This window comes from Patagioenas fasciata, chromosome 11 (genome assembly GCF_037038585.1).
Source record: "Patagioenas fasciata isolate bPatFas1 chromosome 11, bPatFas1.hap1, whole genome shotgun sequence".
Lineage (NCBI taxonomy): Eukaryota > Metazoa > Chordata > Aves > Columbiformes > Columbidae > Patagioenas > Patagioenas fasciata.
In genome coordinates this window covers 17,543,327-17,568,171 of record NC_092530.1, presented here as the reverse complement: position 1 = coordinate 17,568,171, position 24,845 = coordinate 17,543,327, and the positions used below count along the sequence as shown (strand labels likewise).

At 45.3% G+C, this 24,845-nt stretch overlaps 1 protein-coding gene across 1 annotated transcript in view; it reads right to left on the bottom strand.

The window, feature by feature from the left end:
• GPR50 (G protein-coupled receptor 50) overlaps nucleotides 1–24,404 on the bottom strand; it is a 44,982-nt gene extending 20,578 nt beyond the window's left edge. The window contains 3 exon segments of the mRNA XM_065846494.2: nucleotides 23,897–24,243; nucleotides 24,245–24,338; nucleotides 24,341–24,404. Coding sequence (XP_065702566.1) covers nucleotides 23,897–24,243; nucleotides 24,245–24,338; nucleotides 24,341–24,404 — 505 coding nt within the window.
• Between the last annotated feature and the right edge of the window lie 441 nt (nucleotides 24,405–24,845).

The window sequence follows — 24,845 nt, the reverse complement described above, 5'->3', positions numbered from 1 at the left end:
ACTCTGGATGTAACAATAGCACTATGTAACAGCCAAGAAGACCGAAGCAGCTAAAACTACCAGCAGCTCTGCGTTGCGATATGACTGCAGCATCTACTCAGGGAAGGAACACGTGAAGGACATTGAAGTACTAAGAGCAAAAGCAGTGAAATTTTCATCAAAAGAACAAAAGGCCCCCTATGTCTCCTGATACACATGCACAGCACAGCAGACTGCAGGACCCGGTCCCTTGGGCCCAAGTATAGGAACATTAGAGCGTGTGTGGCAGAGATTCAAAAGGGATGTGGCTCTGTGGAAGCGATACCTACTGAAGTGTCTGCAAATAAACCTTTGCACCAGGAGCAGCTACAGCTTCTTTGACAAGAACACTTTCATTCTCTTTACTCCAGTTTATTGTTTGGGTTTCTTTAGCAGCATTTTCTGCACAGTCCTCAGATGGTCTGGTAGTTATGAAAGACAGGGCACTGTGAATCACTGTTATGGTAAATGCTACAAGTTTCTCCGACTGCCTGAAATACATGCAGAGGCTGCTTTGGGATAATGGCAGCATTTACGATGATGTCAGCTTCCAGCGAGTCAATTCCGGTAATCACAGAATCACATAAAACAGGCCTGTCACCTTCCTCCTCAGGAGACAGGAAAACATCAAGAACAAAGATGCATACCTTGGAGACTACAGACACCAACAAGCCTATGGGAAAACTGGCTTCATTTTCATATTCAACATGCCACTCATCTTCTCTACAAATGATGCTGAAGACGAGGAAAACTGTCGAGAGTTTGCTGCTGGCTTCAAAGTCAAACTAATTCTCCTTCCATGTCTCAGTCTAGAAGAGGAAAACTGAATATCTCATCGCAGGCAAGGATTTATTAGCAGATGTCTCCTCTAAAGCAAGACTTTTACCTGAAGTCCTGTCTGCTTCATCAAGACCAATGAAGGTAAGGATAATAGTCAGCAGACATGTCTCTTGGTGGAACTTGCAAAATCCAAGACAAGGAAATTAGCAAAGAATCCAGAAAAGACAGGCACATAAATAAACCAAAGGTGGAAAAAGTGTCCATCAGTGTTTGGACTTCAACTGATACCAGAACCTCTGTCCATGAGGTTCCAATTGGTAGGAAACTAAAATGAAGAAAACAAAGACTGGCGAGACAACTATAAGCAGGCCCACCACGGAGATCAGGAATAGGTCTCTTGAAAGGAAGCTCAAAGCTGACACTGAATAATAACGGACACATATATATGTGCAATTAATAGAAGCAATTTTTTTGGTTGCAGGCATGTTCTGCAGTAGCCTCCAACGATTAGGATTTCATATTCCCAGAAATGAAGTCCCATGCATTTGCAGAAAAGGAAAAAGTCACAATGAAAAAATAAAACTAAACTAAATCTGCTTAAAAAAGAAAAAAAAGTTTTAAGCAGAGTAACCACCACATAATGCTGCAATACAGCAGCAAGATTGGGGGTTACCTAAATTTTCACCCAAGAAAAAAAAAGAACAAGCTGTTAGCCAACATGGATAAATCATTTCACTAATGGATTTGATGCTGACTTAATCTTCTCACTTGGCAGTGCCCCAAAAAACCTGCTCTTTTTGCCTTCCCTTCCCTAAATGAAATTAACCTATTCCACAAAATCAAGAACAATTTATCAGGCCACTGAAGGCAGACTGCCTGTTGGATCTGGATCTAAGTATCGCATCTGGAGTTTCACTGCTCTTTTCTTGCACACTTTATGGCTGCTTAGCGCACTCCACTACACAGGTTGTACAAACTACCTTTTGTTTGAAACAAGAGTATTTGGCTCCTGCTGTGACACAATTTTTTCTTCAGTACTTCAGAAAATGTAACTTTCACTGCCATTAACCAAGAAGAAATTTCTGAATGAACAATATGGGGGCAGAATATTTCACTGTGATTTCAAGCTCTTTTACTTTCTTGATAAAACTGAAGGGTTGGTTGTTGTGTTGTTTGGTTGGTTGATTGGGGTTTTTTTCCACTAAAGTTTTACAAGGAAACCTTCTTTTCTGAAGATGTCAAAACTACTATTTTATTCTTCCTCATATAACACCAAAACAAAAAAAAAAAAGTGTTTTTTTAAAAATTAATCTAGGAAATGGACTACTTCATTTTTCACCAACAAGGGTTTCTACTCTTATACATTACCATTTTGCGCTCATTTGAGGATGTGAAGTCCTGTCATTGCCCGCTCCCTGGAAGGGAACCACATAAACACCTGTATCCCAACATCTCATGAATCTCACAGGTTTGAAAGCCTACAGAGGAAAACCCAAGATAAGAACTGAAGGCCATATTTTTCTTCCAGTATTAACTGGTTATATTCTGAAATTAAGGCCAAGAAAGAAAATTTGGGTAAAGAATTGGCTGGAGCCAGAATGCTTCATCAAGAAGGAAGCCCTCTCAGGAAGAACTGCAGTTTGTTGTATCTTTCCTCTACAATCTTTGAGCTTTGTCTTCAGGAAATATAGCAAAAATAAGCAGTTATCTGTAAAACCCTTAATGTTTATTTTTAAAGTTTTCATTCTTGGAAGACAAAGTAGGGTAGGAGGAAACACGTTCAAGAATAATAAGATGACAACATAAGGGTTTAAAGTGAGAAAAAGCCTGAGGAAAACACTACTGCTAGGATGTACTGTGCTCCTACAGCAACACAACTGAGTGGATTTCCTATTCTCTTGCGGTACTTGCAGATGTGACTGCACAGGCTGGAACCACAGACAAAAAGCAATGGGAGCTGAGGAGTAAAGTGTCCCTTCCTCCCATACTGCCTTCCTGCTGCAGAGCCAGCAGGGCAATTCCCTGTCTAACAGGACATTGTGTTCAACTAACAGAGAAAAATCAGGAGCAAGATGATACTTAGAACTGTGGCTAGTTCATTGTAAATTCAGAAGCCATTCTCAAATTCATTCTGTGATGGATATGACAGAAGGAGCATGGTGCTCCCACCCTCCTGAGACAGCTCCAGCATTCAGAGCTGAAAGAAGGAAAACACCACCCTCTCCCATTTCTCTCACTCTCTCAGCATTGTTTGCATATAGGATTGGGCTAAAGGAAGAGCAAAACCAATAGTGTTGTGAGTAAGGAAGGGAACAATAATGGAGGGAACACTGGGGAAGTCGGGGGGTCAGGGCACTGCACACTCACTCCAGGGACCCAAAAGGTGCAGCTTGCTTTCCACTTGGGACACTCTAAAGGAAGGATGCAAGACTCACCTCAGCAGCAGCAGAAGGCTCAGCCCTGCCCCTGTACACATCAGGCCAAGGCAGAATGACACATCTGCATTTCACATTATCCATTTAAGCCAGGATCCACATGTTTTTCTCCCCTCAGACTGCTGTGTCATGGGAAGCCAAGGCCAGTTCTCACTGAATCGGTGTGACCTCTGCAAGGAGAAGTAGCAGGTCTTAAAACATATGCTACTTCATTTCCCTATAGGCAAAGCTGGAAATGAAAACACTGTTCATTCAGCCCCGAGCCAAGGTAGCATGCTAGAGACTGCGTGGGAACCAGCCCTCTGAAAACAAACCCAAGTTTGCTGTTACTTTGAAGTGTCAGGTCCAAAGCCTTTGGGCACATGATGAGACAGATCTTTTGTGCCTTGCCTCACCACAGCGCATCCTACAACATGTTCCTGGTCATTCGTCCATACCACACACCCACTGGCTTCAGGCTATTAGAGTACCTTTTTCTTCTCTAAATATTTACCTTCACCCCTTATACATTCTCCTGCAAGGTGCAAATGGTTTAAAAATATTATAGTGGTATTTAGTGGGATTATTATCCATGTACGGAGTTTTGTTGTAAAGGAAGGCAAAGCTGGCTCTTCCCTGTATTATGAAGAAAAGTGAAAACACATTAGGAAGGAAATGGTTCTGCTGACACCATACTTCAGTGTGCATCAAAGTCTTCTGATAATTTCTGGATTTCTTTCCATGGATGTGGTCTTGTGTTTACATCAATATTTGCAGTTGCTGCAACAGTCACACAAACATTGAGAAGACACAAATTCAAAAGCCCCAAAAGATTACATGCCTCTGATTATGATTAATGTTCATTACAAATGCATCCAAGAAATCTTCCAAACCCTAATATAGTACAAAATAAAATTCAGAATTTACCAATACTCTGGAGATGTATTTTGGAAACTTGAATGACCTAAAGTTAAATATATTTCATCACTCACATAATATCCAAGACAAAACTAGATGTTAGATAAAGCCCAGGTTAGAAGGCACAAATTTCTTCAACTCTATAGCTCACAGGGTATGCAGTCTTTTAAATAATTACACAGATTTTGACTCTGGCACATGATATCATTCAAATGATTACCTATCTGCACTAATTTCCCAGAGATATGCAGTCACAGAGGCTTTAATGGAGGACACCACACAACCTCATCTGGAAAAAACAAAACAAAACTAAACTAAACAGACTTTATCTTCACCAGGGACTGCTGAGGCACTGAAAGGATGTGGAAAATTGGAAATAGTATCCATGCTGAGAGTGTAATGATCCTTCTCTTGAACAGAACAGGATTGGACTACTGCTTCTCACTAGGAAAAGCAAAAACACACTTGCAAACATGAGTCCTATTATGAGACTCATAAATCTGCATCCCACAGTCAAAGGAATCCTTCATGTCCTTACCATTCCTCTCTTCCCATTTCTATCCCACTCCCCAGGTGCTTTCTTCTATTTTTCAGAAATGGACAAGGAACAGCAAGTGTGGTGGCACCTGATAATGCTGTAGGCAAACCCACCCGCTTTGTACTCCCGTTCTCGGTACTGACAAGTCTCAAGGGTAAAACCGCTTTCACCTTTTTTTGCTACATAGGACATTCCCAATAGGGCTGATCCTGGTGTACTGAACTGGGTGTGAACCGTGTCACTGCTTCTGGAGCATTGCTTTGTAAGACGGTTTTGAAGAAAGTATCTAACATGGGTTTGTAGGCAACGCTGCGAGTTAAGAAGTTGTTCCTTGTGCTTTTCTATTCTTCAGACTCCACCTTAGCCTGTTCCAAGTCATGAACTGTCCTATTTCCAAGTTTTGTGAGGATAAAGGGCATCAAGCACCACAAAAAATAAAAACTGCAGAAAGTACTTGCTCATAAAGTAACTTCACATTCTCCCTCTTGATTTGGAACTTACTTGTATATATCTACAGGGATTAATTCAAATAGTTATTTCCAATACAATAAATAACAGGCTTCCCCAGATGTGACATAGAGCGCTAAGACAAGAAGTCACAATACATGGGTCTTGGAAAAGCTGTAGAAAGCTTACACTTTGATTGTTTTTCTTTTGCTTCAGTTCCCTGTGTTTTCAGCTCTCTACACAAATAATGTCTTGGACTTTCTGAGTGCTAGTAGAAGCAAAAAGTGTTCAGAAAGCCAGGTAAACAAGAACAATTTTTACCACATTGAATTAATCCAGAGAGGTTTGTTAAGGTAACACTTTCTCATACCTCATGGAGACCAAAGGGTTGCTGAATGCTCTCAGCATGAGAACAGCCACACCAAAGCAGATCTGAGGGTCATCTGCTCCTGTGCCACATTGCCAAGAGCTGCCAGAAGGAGCTGCCTCACAGAAAAGTTCAAGGAAACGTGTACTGGGCAACAGGGAAATGATGTGTCTTAAGGGTGTTCTCCTCCCTGATGCACAGCCCAGTACACACAGAGTCATATGCAATATTAATAAAACATAGCATCTTTTCTAATAAGAGAGTTCATTTTTAAACACTACCCCAGTCAATCTCTTCATAAACCTTACAAGACAGTTGATGCACAAAGCTTTCACTTAACAAGTTACCTAACAGGAGATAAAAACATGCCAAAAAGCAGTGGTTGGGGCCAGGCAGGGAGGGAAGACGCTGTGCCTGGCATGAGCTGATGCTATAGGAGCCCATACTTGAAAGAAAATTTTTAGGATGTGTTCACAGAAAACGTGTACCTGCAAGTCTGACAGATCTTTACATGTCTCCTCCGAGATAAGCCTGCATCATTTAAGCCTAACTTCCTGGTTATCTCAGTGATCTCTAGAAAGCCATGACTGCGCTGCCTGGGTGAGAGCCACATCGGGCACGAGGCTCTCACGGGTGACACACAGCAGAACCGCTGGAAGAAGCCACCCATACTGGAAGACAACCTGGTTACCCAGATGAGATGCGCTTCTTGTCTAAAGTAAACCCTCCACAATTTATAGAATGCTCCTATTTTTATTAATTGTACAAGACATTATCCAAGCTAAAATGGTCACCTTTGTGATTCCTGTCAAACCCCAGCTGGTCGCTGCTCCCATGGGTGAGTTCTGCACCCCTGGGCACGGTTGTCTCCAGGTCTAAGGAATTGTGACCCCCTGGCAGAGCTGGCTGCTGAATGCTCAGGGGCACAGATGATCTCAACTGTGCAGAGCTGTTAGGAACACATGTTTTCAAAGGTAGTGTTCTCTACCAAGTAAAGAAAACCTTGCTACACCAAAACACAAAATCATCATGGTAAACATGCTGATATTTAGACAGTGTTCAGTAGCAAATGACTAAATGAATTAGCTTGATAGGTAAACATGCTTCAGCTCAACTTATCTCTATGCAAATATTCAATTTTACCTTATATGCACATTTACATGTTTTCACGTTTCAGCAGTAACAAAGAGTTTTGATAAGCTGGAATCAACCTTCCTCCGTCTGCAGGGAATTTTGACTTTTTGTTCCAATTCCAAATATGAAAAGCCAAACTTGGACATGGCAATTCCCCATAGAATAGAAATTAAGAGTCAAACCCGTTCTCTTCCTAAAACAACATATGAGGCCAAATTTGTAATCTTTCTCTGACTTTCCCCATTCAGCAGAGGGGAATAATCCCATACAACGGCATGTGTCTGATCTGATTGCTACAAAGAAATTAGAGGCTTACATGTAGAAAAATATAAATCCTGCATTGCTAAGGCTTCCTCGGCTGCAAGAGAAATAAACATTGCCTCCTGGTGATTAAGAAGGTAATTATTATTATTAATTCTGAAACACTTTGAATTACATGGTACATTTTCTTTAAATGGGCACTATCGTTAGTGAAAGCTGATTTGAACCACCGATTTATTCATGACTTAATAACCCTGCTTGTTTCATATGTTCAGCACATTTTGCTCAGTTTATTGTATTACTGACTGGTTGCTATAAACAGTCCATTTAAATTTAGACAGAAGCTTTTGGAAAAGTTCTATTTAGAACAGATATGTGAATTAGAACACTAACTACATTGATCAGTAACTACTGGTTTATCTTAAACTCTTAACATTTACATGTGTGCATTAGGATTTCAAGAAAGTGCAGTGTTGAAGCTCACATTCAAACAAAGCTTTCTACTCAGACTGATCCTAATATCCAGGCAAGAGGAAGTCTGCCAGATGGCACTGCCAAATTGTGAAATTTCTGCCAATAAATCAAAATAAGGCTTCCCCAAGGGTGGTGTTAATAAAATACCTCCAGCCTTGCTCATTAACCTGCAGCACTTCTTCCACTTTCTAAAGTAAAAAAGCCTGGCTTTACTGACTTTGTTGCAAAGCAGGTCTTAAACAGAGGTAGCCATGGAAGAAGAGAAAAAAGCCTTTACAATTTGGCAAGATACTCTTCTAACAAGAAATGGCCACTGTGTAATTACAGCATACTCTTCTTACTGAAACTCCCCTAAAATTTTGGCTTGAAGGTGTTGGATGCCAAGCAAAATGAGACTATGCCACCAGTGATGGATACAGTTGTGCAACCAGCTCCTCTTGGGTTACTTCACCTTTGCATTTTAAAAATTGTCCCCAGAAACCAAGTCAAATTGTTTTGGTCTCCACAGTTGCTACAGCCCTTTATAAGAGCCACATGCTGTTCCCTCTCCTAATATTTCCATGTTGCAGTTTCTTATTTGGTCATCATTTTCAGGATGACAGCTCTTATTTAGCTCTTTGGAGAAGGAAACATTCCTAAAAGTAGCATCACAGACAAGTATGTGTAAAGTTGGCATGAGTCATACCTGCCTCCTATTATACTCCTTTTATCTATTCAGAGCAAGAGATGAAGGCACGTGGAAGTTAAGAGACATTGCCTGATTTACAACCTGGTCTGTGCAACCCTGTAAGACAGTGGGGTGCATATATGAGTTTGCACAAAATGCTACCATCTAGTCATCTTGCTTTGCTAATTAGATAAGGAATGAGGTTGTAGGGGACTGGGTATGTAGAGTGAAAAAATGCTCAGCTTTCCATAGTCTTTGCTGCACATTGTTCAGGGAAGTTTTCCAAATGGTGCTAAAAAATAGAATCTAAATCAAAAGCTGGATTAAATAAAGCCATGATCTAGGATGGTGTTTTGGTATCCTATGGATGCAATCTTTTTTTTCTTTACTCAACACATTTCAAGGAAACATCTGGATATCAATTAGCATGCAAGAAGCCTGCTGTTCAGCTCAGACATGGTGGTTGGCTGTGTCTGCCAGCAGAGGAGGCTCATCTCCATTCTCTCAGGACAACAGTGTAAAACACGCCTCCCCGTTCAGTCCCTTCAGCCTTCAAGGAAGCTGTTCATAGAAATCCCTGGGATGCAAGAGTCACTGATAAATCAACTATTTTTAATAGAAGTCACAACTTTTGGCAAGATGGCAAAGCGCATGGGCCACTCATGTTGGTGTAAAAGCAACCAGGCAAAGCAGGAGCTCAGGCTCTGCTCTGGGAGGCCAGGCTCAGCCCCTGCCCACAGCCTGAGCACACAGGATAAGCAGAGGGATAGGGAAGGACACAATGCAAAGTCACTGATCTTACACCTTTCCTGCCACTTAAACCTCCTCAGGTACAGCTCTGCAAAATCAACATCCCAGAGCTGGACTGCAAACTGGACACACACACCCTATCTTTCCTTTCCACAACTACCTAAAAAGGTTGTGTAGTTCTCATATAAAACTCCAGAAGCTTAATTCCTCAAAACAGTTACTACTGTTCCTTAAATACTTGAGAAGTCTTGAACACAGTTTATGGTTGGGATTTTTTTCCCCCCAAAAATAGAAAAAGTTTCAGTCTTGTGTGTGTTTTTTAAACACATGCTGCATTCTTGACTTCTGACAACAGGAAATACAAATCCATTTTTTAATGTAAGTGAAAGAGAATGGAAGTCATATAAGCAAAGAGATTAATAGTTATGAGGTATCACACTCTTTGTTCCAGTGTGGTTATAATGATAGGAGAGATTATGCATGGAGATGTTCAGAGATTAAGGAAGATGAAAGACATGACTGGCAGAAGAGAGCAAATATTTTCCATGCCATGACACTCTGCTCATGGGCTTTACATCGCTTCCCAGTGTGAAACTGTGTTGGCTGCTTCCAAGGGAACATCACAAGAAAGGGGAGACTGAGAGGATGCAGTAGAGGTGACCTCAAAATACAGTGTCCTCATCATAAGGCAAACCCAAGCACCCAAGCAACAGGCTTCACGTCACCCTTTCCTTTTAAAGCCTACCCAAATCCATTCACATGGACAAAGAGTTACTTTTCTGCAGAATGATTCAGAACACAGACCTTAAGTTAGAAAACTCCAAGCTGCTCCACAAAATCATTTTGGACTCATATTGCTCTATTTTTGTCTTTTTGCTGCTTACATATATATGTGTTTTGTTGCTCGCCTAAACTGTTTTAATGCAGATTATTTAGTGCTCTGAGGGAAGGGAAAATGACAGAGCAGGTTTTGAAACAGAGATGCTCTTTTTAGGTATAACTTCACACCCCTTCAAGTTTCATGTCAAGATTGTCTTGTACAGGTTTGAATTTTAGCTGGCTTCTTACTTTTCAAGATACACCCAACACAATTCTAGGCAGATACTGTTGATCACTGAAAGAATTAATATAGCATAATTGTGAAGAAGACAGCTAAATACAAGCGGCTTGAGGAACAGATCTGATGCATTATCAGACATGTACATAATGTACATGTACATAGAGTTAATATATTTAAGCCACCCATAAATGTTTGAAAACATAAGCGGTGCTAGAATAATGAATTGTAAAACACTTGCTGATAGACAATGCAGAAGAATTGTGTTCTCTGTGGTGAAGGTTGTTTCGAATGCCAAGAGCTTTCCACAGCTTGGAAAAGCACGTACAAGCAAAATAATTTTAAAGGGGGAAGAAATAACAATGCAGAAAAACTAACAAAATGCAGGTGAAATTATAGCTCCACAGACAGCTGATCTATAGGTCTCACATCCTACCACCAGCAGTACTCAAGACAGAGAAGTGTTACCCCTGTCCCTGATGCATCTGTTAAAATGCAAACTAGGCATTTCTGACAGAAATAAAGTAAACCTGGTGATGCAATGGATACAAACACATCTTAGCTTCTTCCAGGTCTCACAGCTCTAAATCTCAAGATGAAGCAGCACATGAGCAGCACATGTTGGGTCTGAAATGTATTAGTCCAGCAGCAGTTCCCTGGGAAGGGTGCTCCTGTTACAGTCCACAGCTCGTCACCATGCTAAAGAAATCACATCTTCTCTCTTACTTTCTTAAGTGTGAGGGATAGGGATAAAAGTTGCCAGGCCCAGTTTGGCTCCAGGGATATCAACAGCATCCAGTTGTTTTCACAGCTTGTTCAGAAAGCCAGCGCAAGAGCTTTCTAGCTATTCTCACCCTCCACATCAGGAAATTGAAAACCACCTTCGGCAAATACACAGCCACAGACACCACAGGCAGAGGTATAAGAAAGGGACTGTATTCAAGCAAAAGCTACTTTCATCTCTTTTGCAATGAAATGACATTTCAGCTTCAGGCTGTCATTTTACCAGCTTTGCAGGTAAACTCCCGTTTCTCCCATTGCCATTCCTGTGCCACTTGAAGGCCACTCCAGCAGATACCTCACCTGCTTCAAAGTTGGCACCAGTCAGGACTAAAGGTGTCAAATCAGAAGTCTTTTATGCAATATCTTTTTAGCATGATTGTAAAGCATCTATCTTTCCATTACAGCAGAGATGTTCAAGCATTTTGACCTCTAGAATGCCCAGAAGGGAGATGGTCATTCTCTCTCCTGAATCCACCCTGATTTCCTCCCACTCTCCTCTCCTTATACAGTGACATCATGCACATTGCACGCATCACCTTTTGTTCCCGACAGCGATGTGCCAAGCTCTGCAGTGCCCATTGCTGTGGCAGCTCACACGTCAGTGCTCCAGCCTTCCACAGGGGCCGCAGGGCGGCCAGCCCTGCACGCAGCACCGCTGTGGCTGGCAGCCTCCAGCAGCATGCCTGGCCAGGACTGGCTCCGTTCTGCAAAACCAGTGCAAGTGAGACAGCAGGGATGGATGTGTCCTGGGACTAGCATCCACCCTAACTGCACTGCTATTAGAATTATTAGAATTAAAACACCAGTGGTCACGGTCAAGAGCCACAGGAAACCATCTGTTCCTCTAACGCAAAGGGGAATACATTTATGCTCTGCTGGCGGCATTGTGGCCAGGGTGGCACAACAAATGTGGCTGCGCAAACAGTTACTTATGGTGTTTAGCAGGCTGCCAATTTGAATCCCACCCAACTATGTTTAAAAGGATTTGGCACACACTGATGACCCCACTTTGAGGAAAGTCCAAGAGTTAGAACAGACCCTTCAGAACAAAAAGGGCTGCTGGGATTCCAAAGACAGAAGTGCCATACAGTACCAGGTGCTGTCCTGCAGTCAGCAAACAAACACATTTAGATGCCCTGGACACAACACCTCTCCCCTCCCTTCCTGGTTTCCCTGGTGAAAAGGCAGTCTCAGTAGAATTAGAGAAGCAAGGGTGTGTGGAAGGACGTGTACAAAATTAATGCTTTGCAGGAACTGACTTCTCTGTCTCTTCTTCTTTAAAAAAAGAATTTCTTTTCTTGGGTGACATGGTGCAGAATTACCAGTCAGCTTTCTATCTCAAAATGAACTTGTCTTAGACATCCATGGCAGAAATCTAAACCAGACAAAGAGCTGCTCAGCAATTCCTCTTAATTAACATCCTGTGTCCTTCCACCCCAGTTGTTTGGTTGGTTGGTTGGTTTTTTGGTGTGTTTTTGGTGTTGTTGGTTTTGTTTTGGTTTGGGTTTTTTTGTTTGTTTGTTTGTTTGTGGGGTTTTTTTGGGGGGGGGAGTTTACCACAGCTAAAGGCAATAACGTGTGGTCAGGGACCTGGCCCAACAACTCACCAGTTTTGCAGTTAGGACCCTCACAACGTCGGGGTATCACCCCAGTCCTACAGCCATACAGCAACAAGCACAGGACCACAACGCACAACAACTTTGCAGCACAAGCACACTCCCCTTAACACCAAATTTACGCTCATGCCAGCCACCTCTCTGCCATCTTTTATCTTCTGTGAGTACAAACCATTAAAACCTCACAGGCAAACCTCACCAACAAGATGTACACAGAGGTGCCTGCCCATTAACTGAGAATCCCACGTGCATATTAAACCATAGGGTAAAATCTGCTTTAAGGGGGTCCATTACAAGGCAGCATCTCCCACCAGTCAGCGAGAGCAGTGGTCTGACACGCTCGTGTCCCCACAGCGGGAGCAGGGCAGCAGGGGCACGGCGCTCCACAGCGCCCTCCCGGGACAAGATTCTGCAAGGAGTCATAGACACTACAGAGCCGGAAAATTGGATCACAATTTGCCATCTGTGTCACCTCTTCATAGCACAGTTTCGTTGATTGCTAGGAGTTGAAAGTCATTTAAAAATGGGGGAGAGGAAAAGAGAAGGGTTGATTACAACGCAGAATCACATTCCAGGAAAAAGTTGTCAGAGTTTGATCACTTGTCTTCATTCCACATGGAAGGAAAAGGGGGTAACTTTCCACATTTGTTGCAAATCGGAAAAAGAATCACTTTCAAAAGTAAGAAAGAATGTGAAAGACTGGTTCATCAGAGCAATGAGAACAGTCTCGACTGGTTTTGTAGAGCTAACGATCAATCAGAAGAAATCCATCCTCTCCTGGGAGAAATTTGTCTCAAAAAATAAATTACAAATGAGAGAAATGCAGTGGAAATACCAGTAAGGAAGAACAGATACTGCCACAGGAAGACTGAAACAGCCTAGCTTCTTATAAGTCCTGTCTGTTGCTTGCCCGCTACTCTGTTTTCCTATCTGTATAATTTATTCCAAGGCAAATTTATTATTTTAAAGACTCCACGGAGAAGGCTGCATGTCTGCTAAAGGACACAGTGCTGGTGTTCATCCAGTGGTTATTTCTTGTTTCCACACTAATCTCAAAGGCTTTGCCCAGCCTGGGATTTAACAAGACTTTTAATTAATGGCTTCTGATGGTACAGCTACACTGGGAAGGCTTCTCTCATTAGCTAATTAGTGTCCTAATTAGGTAAGGCAAGTCAGTTTTAATCCTTCATTGCCTTGCATGGGAAACACTAGTTTTCCCACCTAAAGTCAGTTCCCAGATCCTCTATCTTGACTTGCCTTTTAAAAGAATTTAGCTAGGTGGTGGCAGACAGCATCACCCCACCTTTTGATGCTAATCTAGATGAGGCCGGGAATGTGTTCACTGCAGCTGTCATCCCAAAAGCCGAGCCCTCTGAAGTCCCTGGGAAGGCCTCGGATCATTAAGAATTGGCTGGTCAGGAACAACATGAGTACACTGCAATCCGTACTGCAATATCTGATCATTTCAGTGCCTGTCAAATACACCTACTCTTAAAGGTTTCTGTCAGCAAGCTTTCAACTTAGTCCAATTAGATTTGCCTAATCAGTTTTGATTAGTAGAAAGACTGTATAAGACTTAAGACCCAAGACATAATGGCAGAGCTTGCTGCAGACTGAACACTCACAACTTCGGTTGGTAGAAAAGGTTTCTTTTACTTCTAGTCTTCCCTCGGAAAAGCCAAGATACAATCTCTGACTTGACAACATCTACTTCTGCATAAAAGGGCACAATACACTTTATTCTAGCTTAATTTCTCCCTGCAAAGCGAAGCATTGAAAAGTCCAGAGATGGTGCTAATATTTTTGGAAAGGTCAGAAAGACAACAGGCAGAACTAGTGACAGAAGGCAGGGGACAGATAACTTTTAACTCATCTTACCTTTGCCACTGCTGTTTATTGAGATGCTGAGATCATACTGGCCATTTGAAACAAACCAATGGTGCAAACCTCAGAAGAGGCTGATATATTTGCAGTCAGATATTGACAGATACTGTCAATGTGAGCACGATCTGCCTTCCACCAGGAGTCAGGAGAGCAGAGGCGGGAGGGAAGCATTAGAGAGGACAATAGAGAGTGTGAGAGAAAAGCAGCAATAAACATTTTTCCAACTCCAGACTACTCCAGCTGCTATTGGAAGCCTCTTGCAGGGATACTTTGTGTTGTCATGCCTTGCTTTTAGTCTGTGTGTCAAGCACTGGAAGGGGTGTTTACTACGTCTGAGATAAAGTTAATCCACCTTATGCCCATGGCAGCATTGGGCAGACTCTTCCTGAATTTCAGGTCTGATCTCCTCCCCAAAGCCACAGGCTTGGCCTGGGGTGCTGGAAGGCTGAGGAATCAATTGCAGGGGCTGGGGTTTGCTTTCGGGCTGGCTCATGTCAGCTCCACAGAGAAGACAGCAGGCCAGTGTCGAGAGACCTCCACCACCTTCCCAGCTCCTCCACAACTGAGGCAACTTCCAAAATGGTCTGGAACATCTCAAAATAAAAGATGAGGAGGTGGGACCTTGACATGCAGAGACTAAAGAACAGTCTCTATAGGTGCAGAGACTGAAGCACAAATCAACCTGGAAAAGGTGCGGTCGTCGAGGAAGGCTACCCAGCTGCTCAGTCCTGGCTCTGCTCCCCAAGGCACCTCTCTAGCAATGTCAACAGAGAGATATGGCCCATGAAACTTTGGTGAAAAGCTGTAGGTAGTGAAAGGTACAGTGCACAGACATTGTCCTCAGACAGCACATGGCCAAAGCTACAGTCACAGGCTATTGTTCTCCCTTCTATTTAAAAGAGCAATGACTTGCATGAGCATTGGCTTTGGAATATGTGCTTGGCAACACCAGCAGATAAACAGACAGCTTTTCCATGGAATACCATAAGGTTCTGAAAGAAATACATTTAAGTTATTTTTGCAATATTATTAAATCCAGGAGTGAATATTTTGAATACAGTATAATCCATTTTCCTAGGAACCAGCCAAGAACAACACTAGGTTTGGCTCAGAAACCAACAGGAAGTGCCACCGTGCTGCCATCCCTGCCTCACTGTTTCCTGCAGGACACAAGCAGGAGGCCCACACACCTCTCCCAATGTCCCCAACCCTTCCCTCCTCTGTCATGTGCCTCACAACAGTTCCCAACAGCTCTTCCCTCTCTCATCATACAGGCAAGTTCGATCCCTCCTGCCGATGCTGGTGACTCTGCTCTCCTCAGCCAGGGACTCTGTTGGCCCAAGGAAGCCTCAAAGCTGTGTGCTGATGAACACATTGGGAGGGCAAATGTACAACACTAAAAAAGCCAGGCAGGAGCATTTCAGCAGCCTGTACATGGGACTCTGGGCCAAAGAAGTAGTGGGAGAACAGTAAGAAAAAGTAGGAGGACAGCGAGATGTGGATGGCTCCTGCCATTGAAACTGGCCAAGAAACACAAACAGGAGAAAAAGTAGGTGGATCGGGTGGGTAGAGAAGAAGCAGTTCTGGGCACAGATCATATCCTCCAGGTCTCCAGCAGTTCCACCCTAAAAGCAGAGCCCAAACCCATTCCCATGACCGGGACCCCAGATGTTTACTCCCTCTTCTCTACCTTCTGCCCACTCCACAAACACTTCTGTGTCATGTTCATACACTGGCTTAAGCCGCTGAGGTCACCCTGCACAAGTCATTGGAAAATCGTGGACCACCTGGAGAATATTTCCTTTTCCTAAATCCCTATTTGTGAACCTCCCCACAAGTAGGACAGAGCTAAAGCAACAGCAGAGACCTGTGCCTCCCACCCTGTCTCCTATGGGCAGACCCTGCCTGGCAGGGGCCATGGTGGGGCACAGTGGGGGGCTGCTTCCTCCCACCCGGCTGTTGGGCAGCGTTTCCCTCCAGAAGCATGGGCCAGGGCTCCAGTTCCTGATGCATCCAAATGTGACTCTGCTGTGGATTTCACTCACCCCATTAAGATTCAATTTGCTACACTTTCTGCTGCAATATCTGCAGAAATAAAACTCACAGCAGAGATGTGAAGGCCAGACACAGGGCCAGGAGCAAGACAAAATACATTAGGCTCCATTTAACTTATGGCTTGTAGAGCTCATGGGAACTGCAGGCTGTGCGCCTGCTTGGCACCCACAGGGCCAGCTATGTTCCCTCCCAGAAGACATCAGGGTCTCTAGAGTGTTCCTGCCCTTACTATCAAACACAAATGTCTACAGCAGGCAGAGCTGCCAGTTCTCCCCATCTTTCCCTCTGGGATGGGAAGAGGTGCAGTTCATATAACCCGAGTATCCTACCACCCGCCCTTGTTCGCTTTGGCTGTGGTTGGCACATCCTACCACCACTCCACCTCCTGTGACCAGATGCTGAACACTCCATCAGCACTCCCACTTCTCCTCCCCCTTCTTCACCTTCCATGCATCCTCCTACCCCAGGACTCACTGAACCCATCTCTACCTGGACCCTTTCATGCTGGCCCTGGATCCACAGCTGTGACACACAGCAGCTCCAGCGTCCAGCTCAGTTGTGCCTGAAATCTACCCAGGATCAAGCCCAGGCCCATAACTATTGTGTCTAAGTCACAGAACAGGGATTTTGCACAGGTCAGACACTGGGCTGCTGGACCTGAGTCCCCCATAGACATTGCAGCATTTGCCAACATCACATCTGAAGATGATGCTAGGGACTGTTCAGCAAAGAAATATCTGAGGTCTCTTAACTGAAAACATCAAGTAGACCGTCTCAGAAGACAGAGATTCACTGGTCCTCACTCCAGCTTTCAGGAATGAGAATAGTTAAGCATGAGAAAGCTATTCCACAGGTTTCTTTCTACATCTTCCACAAAGAGCAGTCCCATCAGACCTCTCCCATCAGGGACAGGGTGTCCTAGGACTGTAGCACAGCCTTCTGCTTGCCAACCAGCTCAAAGGATGATCCTGTGTTTGTTCCTCCACCCCTGCTCTCTGCTGTGGGACAGGCTTCGAAAGGTTTAAACATCCTGCACAGAGAAAGAAAAGCAAACAAAACGCCATGAAAATGCAAGAAGAAGAAAAAAAAAAAGCAAACAAAAACCACCTCTGAATTAATTTCCATTTTATTTATAGGCCATCACATGACAGTTGTCTTTTTAGACCTTTTACTTAATCACTCAACAAGTCACACAGGGAACAACTACTTTGACCACACATACCCACCTTCCCTGTTCCCAAAACACGTTCCAGCTTGTGTTGAAGGACTGTCTGCAAGGCAATTAATTATTTGCTATTATCTAAGCAAGTACTTGGCTCTCAAAATCTTCCAGGAACATCAAGTGCTGGGGCAGTGATATCATTTGGGGCTAAAAGGAAGGAATAAAAAAAAAAAAAGAAAGTCTTTGCTAAAGGGGTTGGAAGCATTCGGAGTTCAGAGAGGGACAAAGGGAGCTCAGCACCGGGCTGAACAGTTTGCTTACTCTTGTGCCGAGTTCCATAGGGTGGCCCTCCTGAGAGGGCAGGGTGTTATTTTGTGAGGTACGAGACTCAGATCTTCCTAATCAGAGGAAATTTGTTTCAACTAATTTGAGGATAACTGTATAGAGACCTACACCAACACATAACAAAACTTTTGTTGAATATTTTGCAAAGACAAATATTCCTCAGTTCAGAGATGCCATAATTACTGTTTCTAGCAGCAACCTGATTAATTTCTCTCAAATCATGTATTTGTCATACAATCACTGACTTGACCACATACCATCTGTCTGTCAAACTGCCAGTGTATCTGAAATGCATGCTGAGCACTACTCAGCAAGAAACTAGCAGTATTTTAATCGTAAGGAGCAGGGGGGTGGGCGTGTCCTGAAAAAATAGAAATAAAAAAAAATGGTGGCTTTGACCTCACAGAGTCGAGGGGATGGAATCCCCTTGGGACCTTGTATCAAGCTGTACGAAGGACCAATTTAGAACTATTTCTGAAGCTACTGCACTCCAAAAAAAGCTTCAGAACCACTCACGCCCCAGTGAGCTGCTGCTTCCCCTGGAGCTCCTGGAGCACAGCACAGGAGTGGGACAGCACGGGGCGGTGTGTGTTGCTCCGAGCAGGATGGCAGCTCTGAGCCTCCTCCTCGGCACTCCAGGCACCTCCTGCTCCCGCAGCCCAGGAGGAGCCCGGCAGAGCACCGCTGGGAGATGTGCAAGCATCTGGGTGGGAACCCAACCTGAACCCCCACTAAATCTGGAGCACATGAAGGTGATGCTGTCAGAGACCTCTCCACATCAGCTTGGCCATGGGGCTGTGCCCCACAGCTGTGGCACAGACCAAGCAAAGCTCCGTTCCTCTGTATCGCACTGTGCAAATCACCTGCTGGGGAAAAACAGGCTGGGACTGTTCTGACTTCACATTGCTATTACACTTAAAGCTCACACTTTACCTTAATCCAAATTAATTTTCTCACAGGTTCTACCCTGCTGTCGCTCCCACTCCTCCCACCTCCCACAGCCAGTACCCTCGCTCCAGCCCCCACCTGCAGAGCCACAGGGGCAAGGGGCTGCAGCAGAGGGACACAGGGAGCGACTGACACATCCCCACCAGCATGCCTGCTCCTCCACTCCCAGAGCCTGTGGGGCGCACTGGGGTACACCCTGCTGCTCACACACAGACCACAACCAGCAGCTGCTCTGCACCAGCCTTACAGCCCATGCAACCACCATGTCAAGCCCCAGCCAGGCTTCTCTGAAGCAGCCCCGTCGCTGCAGTGAACATTCCCACGGCACAGGGAGCATCTCTGCCAGTCAGCTTCATATGGCAAATCCATCACTGTCCAGTTGAGTGAGTTGATAACGAAGCTAAAAGCAAACACTGGCATGGATTATTCCCCACCAACAGCCGAGAAGCAACGAGACCACTTGTCAGCAGCTCAGCTGTTTGATGTCACAGGCACCCATCCCCACGGAAGAGCAATGGGGTGCCGGGTGTCACCCTTACACATTAGAGGACTCAGGAACAGGGAGGGGGATGCAGCTCCAGGGTCCTCTAGAGTCCCAGCAACCTTCAAACTCTTTCATCAACAAACAGCACATTTCCCACCAGAAAGCCAAGACACTTGCTGCAGAGCCCCTGACATTTCAGAGGGGCAGGGGATGGGTAAATCAGAAGCACCAGTGGGAGTTCACTACAGACAAATGAATCAGCGGAACAGATGAGCAGCTCCTGAGGCATCTACCCGCAATGTACAGAAAGAAAAGATGTAATTTCAGGCTTGTGGCAGATGCTAGAGGGTTTGAGGTGCTAAAAAATACTAAAACAAATAATTTTTAAAAAAATCTCAACACACCTACATATAATAGATAGATAGCCTTCTAGGACAAGGAAATCCTGCAAAAGCTGGAAGAAAAACAGTCACAGCTCTCAACTGCATTTAAGATAAGGAAACAGAACATCTCCAAAAGGTCAATTTCTCAAAACTAGAAAAAAATCAGACACAAAAATAACTGAGAGAAAACACCTAAATATAAGCAAACAGGATGGTGCCCACTGGGAGATATTTAAAGATGATTTAGTAGAGCCCTCCCTTCCCCACCACCCAAAAAAAAAAAAAAAAAAAAAAAAGTATTATATTCAAAAAGGTTATTTTGTTTAAAATAAGATTTTTTTTTAAAGACAGGAGCCAAATTAATAAATAAATAAGATACGTAACAAATAGAAAATGCACTATAAAATTAGTAGCTGGAAGTCAACACTTTTTATAAAAAAAACCTGAACGATCACAAAACTAATGGCAGTAAATATCAGGAAAAGGGCAAGAATCCATCAATAAAATAGGTTTGATGCTAAAAAAGTATGGTGAAATCATCCTGATATAGAAGATGTAGAAAGTATAAGGATTTATTTTTACCTTTGCAGATAAAGATGATTTATTTCTCCACTACAACAAAATTCTCTGAATTCCAGAAGCAAATTAGGAAGATACCCACCAGTGCCTGCTAACCACTTCTCACATCTGTAACTAGAAAACCTGCACATCAGAGTGTATAGAGGAGCTCGCCAAATCCCTGACACTGATTCTTAAATAAAACAACGAACAGAAACATGTCCCAGGCCAGTCAGGAAGTTCCAGAGGTCTTGGAACAATAAATAAAAAACCCTACTCAAGCAAACAAAAACTTAGCACCGTGCCAATATTTTCAGAGGGCAATAGACCTGACCCGGGAAGTGCCGGCTCTTACCCTGCCTGCAGTCCCAGTATTTGGAGACAGAAACACAATTACTGCTAGTCAACACAGCTTTCTGGTCGGAGGGCTTGTCAAACTGATCTAGTACTGCTGTTAAGAGCACACATTTGGCTGACAAAGGTAACTGTGTTGACATAATACATGCAGGCTTGTGTGCGACGCTTGATTTTGGCCAACGTGACAGTCAAAATCCCCAACGCTATGCTATAGTGTATATACAGGGGATTAAAAGCCAGTTGAGCCCGGCAACCTCAATAGAGTTATACCTGCGCTGTCGCCCCCAATAAGGTTTTGGCTCTCCAGAGAGACATTTCCACGAGGGAAAAGGACCCAGGAGGTGGCAGAAATGGCTCTTTGCAATGCAGAGCTCCAGGTAGCACTGGTGGGAGATGTGGGGTTTCAGGAAACGCATGTTTAGGCTGTGTGCCTAAGTTTGCAGCAAGTTCAGGAGCGCTAGAGATGGGTATTTCCAGAGCCTCTGCCCAAAGAGCAGGCTAACTCATCGAAAAATATTGTCTCTTTTCACTGCAGATGTTCACACTTGTAAGGCTAGCAGGACCCACAGGTAAAGGGCTGTAGACTTAGCCAGGCCAGCAGCCTTTGGCTGGTCATGGTCCTGCACATGCCACGTAACACACAGCTCACTCATCTCCTGCGTGGGTCCTACTCTGTGCTTAGTGCCCTGAGCACCTCCCAATAACAACACAGATCAAATCAACAACCACCAGACTTATGCTACACCTTCCCAGAGGCAAAGTGGAGTGGAGTGATTTCTCCTGGAAAATTTTGGAGGTCAGGTCCTTCGCTTTTAAACTCCAGCAGTGGCAGGAGCAGCAGGGCGGCCAGGTTTGTGAAGGCTTTCAGCTGCCAAAAAGGTTCACCCTTTCTAACCTGCCCACTGTAGCTACAGGCAGCAAAGAGGTACTGACATGTGCCAAGAACTGCAGAGAGGTCCTGGGGGACGGACTGGTAACCTTGTCCCCACAAGAGTGATCACCCACCATAGCCAGTTCCACATCCCAGTCTGAATCCAGCTTATCCTGGTGACAGTTTTAGCTCCAGCTGGATGACCTTGCAGCTGGGCTCTTGCTAGCTTCCCTAGGAGCTTGCTCCAGAAACAGAGGGCTTGGTGCTTGCAGGATTTGGCAAGAGCTGGCACATCCATAACTGGTGTCCTTTTCAATTATCCGATTGGCTTAGGGTAGGTTTGAACGTGAGCAGAGAAACTCTTTGTCCAAAGGATTTCAACCTGGTTGCTGTGTTTTGGCTGAGCCCCCCTCATTCACAGTGCTGCTCACGTGTCAGGAAGAGCATGAACCGAGCCGAGACTCCTGACTTCTTGTCCTGCATCCAGGGAGGTAGACAGCCCCTTTACTTCCTAATATGGACAGATGCAGGATATCTGAATATCCTAAACATACCTGATCTTTTCTGCAAAACAAGATGACAACAGGTAGATGCTGGTTAGACATTTTAGACCTCACTGAAATTCAGATCATCAGCATCAGTCTGACTGCCTTGCTTTCCCGCTGCTGAACCCCTCTAGTGACACAAAGGCGTTCCTAGTTTAGGCTGTTGACTAAATGAGGAATGATGCTCAGGTCAACAAAGCAGGATGGACCTCTTGACACCTTCCACCACTTTTAAGAACGTATCACTGAATCCCCTGCTAATCACGCTCGAGTTCTGTGTGCAATGAGAGACACCTCCCCTCAAACAGGGAAGTCAGCAAAGATTTCACTTGTGTTGCTTCTACTCTTACATCCCAGTAGCTTGTATGTAGAGCGGACAACAGGTTACTGACAAGAATTGTGACTTGGAAAATATCTCTATGATCACTTCAAGGGAAAGCTGTTCTTTTTCACTTTCACAGGAACTTTAATCCAGCTCACAGTGGTGGCAGTCTTCAGTCATGAAATGCATTCCAGTGATTAACAATTTGAAAGGTGATAAAAGCAGCTAAATAGTTTCAAATCTGCTTGCTGCCCAACCAGCCAGATAGCATAAATCACTAGTTATCTTTGGGAGAAGGGAAGGGTGTCTCAATTTTCTTTCCCTGAACCACTGATCACGAGCTCACAGTGCTCACATTTTAAAACAAAGCTAAAGAGAACGGTAAATGCCTTTCCCAACTATATCAAAATTCTTGTAAGCCCAGCACAACATATTTGTGTACTGTGGATAGTATGGGCCATGTTTCACGTATCAGTTAAATCTCGAACTCACTGGTTGAGGTCACTGCATCCAGTGCCTGCCCAAGCCAATAGCCATTTGTGTACAATCATCAATAAATCAATCAAATCTTAGAGGCACTTGGGGAAAGTTGTCCCATCAGTCTGACCCACCAGCTACTTTTACTGAAGGCTGCTGAGTTACTCCATATTTACAGAAGACTAAGAGAGATTGAGAGAGATTGGAATCTCCAAAACGCTTACAACTTTGCCTTGCATATTATAAACACTGCAGATATTTCACTAAAGCCATTTAACAAGCTATAAAAGTAAAGGTCATTTTATGTCTTTCACTGTAATAGTGGAAAGTGGTGTAGTCCTTACCAAAACATCCTCTACAGTATGTTTTAAGCAACACTACACAGACTACTTGACACTCCTTACAGAGCAAATTATATCCAGTGTTATTTCTTTGCTACAATGACAAGACTTTGATGGTAGGAAAAATTACACCCTCGAGAAATACAGCCTTCTCAAAAATGGTTAATATCAATATCAACTTCACAATTTTCCTAGATCAATTCATCATCAAGGTCAATACATAAGGCTCCAAAACAGACTTCCAAATTACTCACGGAAAAAACATAGAAAATCTTTACTCTGCTTTCTGTTGGTCAACTAAAGCACAACAACTTTAAGATGAAAAAACTAACACACATGCAAGGCCGGGATGTAAAAGCAAGTGGTCAGCGTTGTAATTAGGCTGGTCTTAAAAGTATGAGCAGCCTTCCCTTGCACCTGACTCTGGCACTTGGAGTTTTCCTTATCAGCACCTGCTCTCCTGGCTCTTGACCAGCATATTTCTAGCCGAAGAATGCGGGTTTTACCTGAGTCGTGACGTGAGTTCAGATTCCTCGATTTGTAGCTGCCTCTGCGAGACAGAAGTTCCGAGAAGTTGGAAGACCGAGGCAGCGGTACGGGACGCACAGAGTCGGGAACCCCAACAGTAACTCGGGTCACCGCAGAGAAGAGACGAGCGGGTGCTACTCTGGCTCACCGGCAACTCACCACCCCTTCACCCGGGGCTCCCGAGACAGAAACGCCCTTTACCGCTCCTATGCTACGGAGAGGGGCTGTGAACCTGTCCGCAGCCGTCACCCACCAACCCCGCAGGCTCCTGCCCCGCTTGGAGCGCGGAACAGCTGCTGTGCGGGGCCGGGGCGGCGGAGCCCCAGGCACGGTGCGGTGCCGCTCCGCCCCGCCCGCCGCCGGCAAGTTGGCAGCGCGGCCGCGCCGCCCCCCGCGCCCGCCCCGCGCTCACCGGCGTTGCGGAGCTTCTTGTTCCTCAGCACCGAGAGGATGACCAGCGCGTTGCCCAGTACGTCCACCACGATGGTGAAGATGAGCACGGCCGCCAGGGCGGTGGCGGTCCGTGCCGACGGACCCCCGTCCCGCCCGCAGCCCAGGCAGCTCCCGTTGCTCCCCAGCCGCTCCATGCGCGCCTCTGCCCGCCGCCGCCGGGGCCCCTCCTCCTCCCGCCCCGACGGCAGCCCCCCGGGCAGCACCGCGGCGCCGCAGGGAGGAGCGCGTCCCGGTACCCGTCCCGGGGGGCGCACGCCGCCCCCTCCCCGGCGGTGCCACCGCCCTGCCCGGGGCGGGGCGGGGGGGCTGCCCGGTGCGGGGCACCCGCAGCGCTCGCCGGTCCGATGGCGCCACCGCGCGGCGGCGATGGGGAGCACTGGGCCGGGGAGCGGCGCCCCCCCGGTGCAGCCCGTGTGCAGGATTCGCCGCCGGCAGAAGCCGCCCAGGTCACCGAGAGCCGCCTGCATCTGCCGTAGCTCCCCCGCGCTGTAACTTCCTCCTGCGCAGCTGCTGCAGCCGGCAGCTCCGCGCCCAGGGGGAAACCGGGCCAAGGCAAAAAACTTCGGTTTTGTCCGAGGAAGAGGCCGTGGGCAGCGACTCCAGCTCGTACAACCTCTGCCGGCACGAACCAGTGCTTTAGAGAAGTCGCCGGGGAGACAGCCGGGGTGACCAGCACCCTCATCCCCCGGTGAGGAAACTCACACAGCTTCTGCCCTCGAACATGAGTACCAAGAAAGGAAAAATTACAAGGTGAAGTTTTACCTATTTTCCACGTCGCACAAGGGTTTTCTTTGCCTTGGTGTCCCACGGCAAGCGCTGCCCCGTGGCTCCAAGGCCAGCGTGCCACCAGGCCCCCCATTTCTGGTCACAGCCAGCCACCCCTCCTCACAAGAACTTTTTCAACCAAG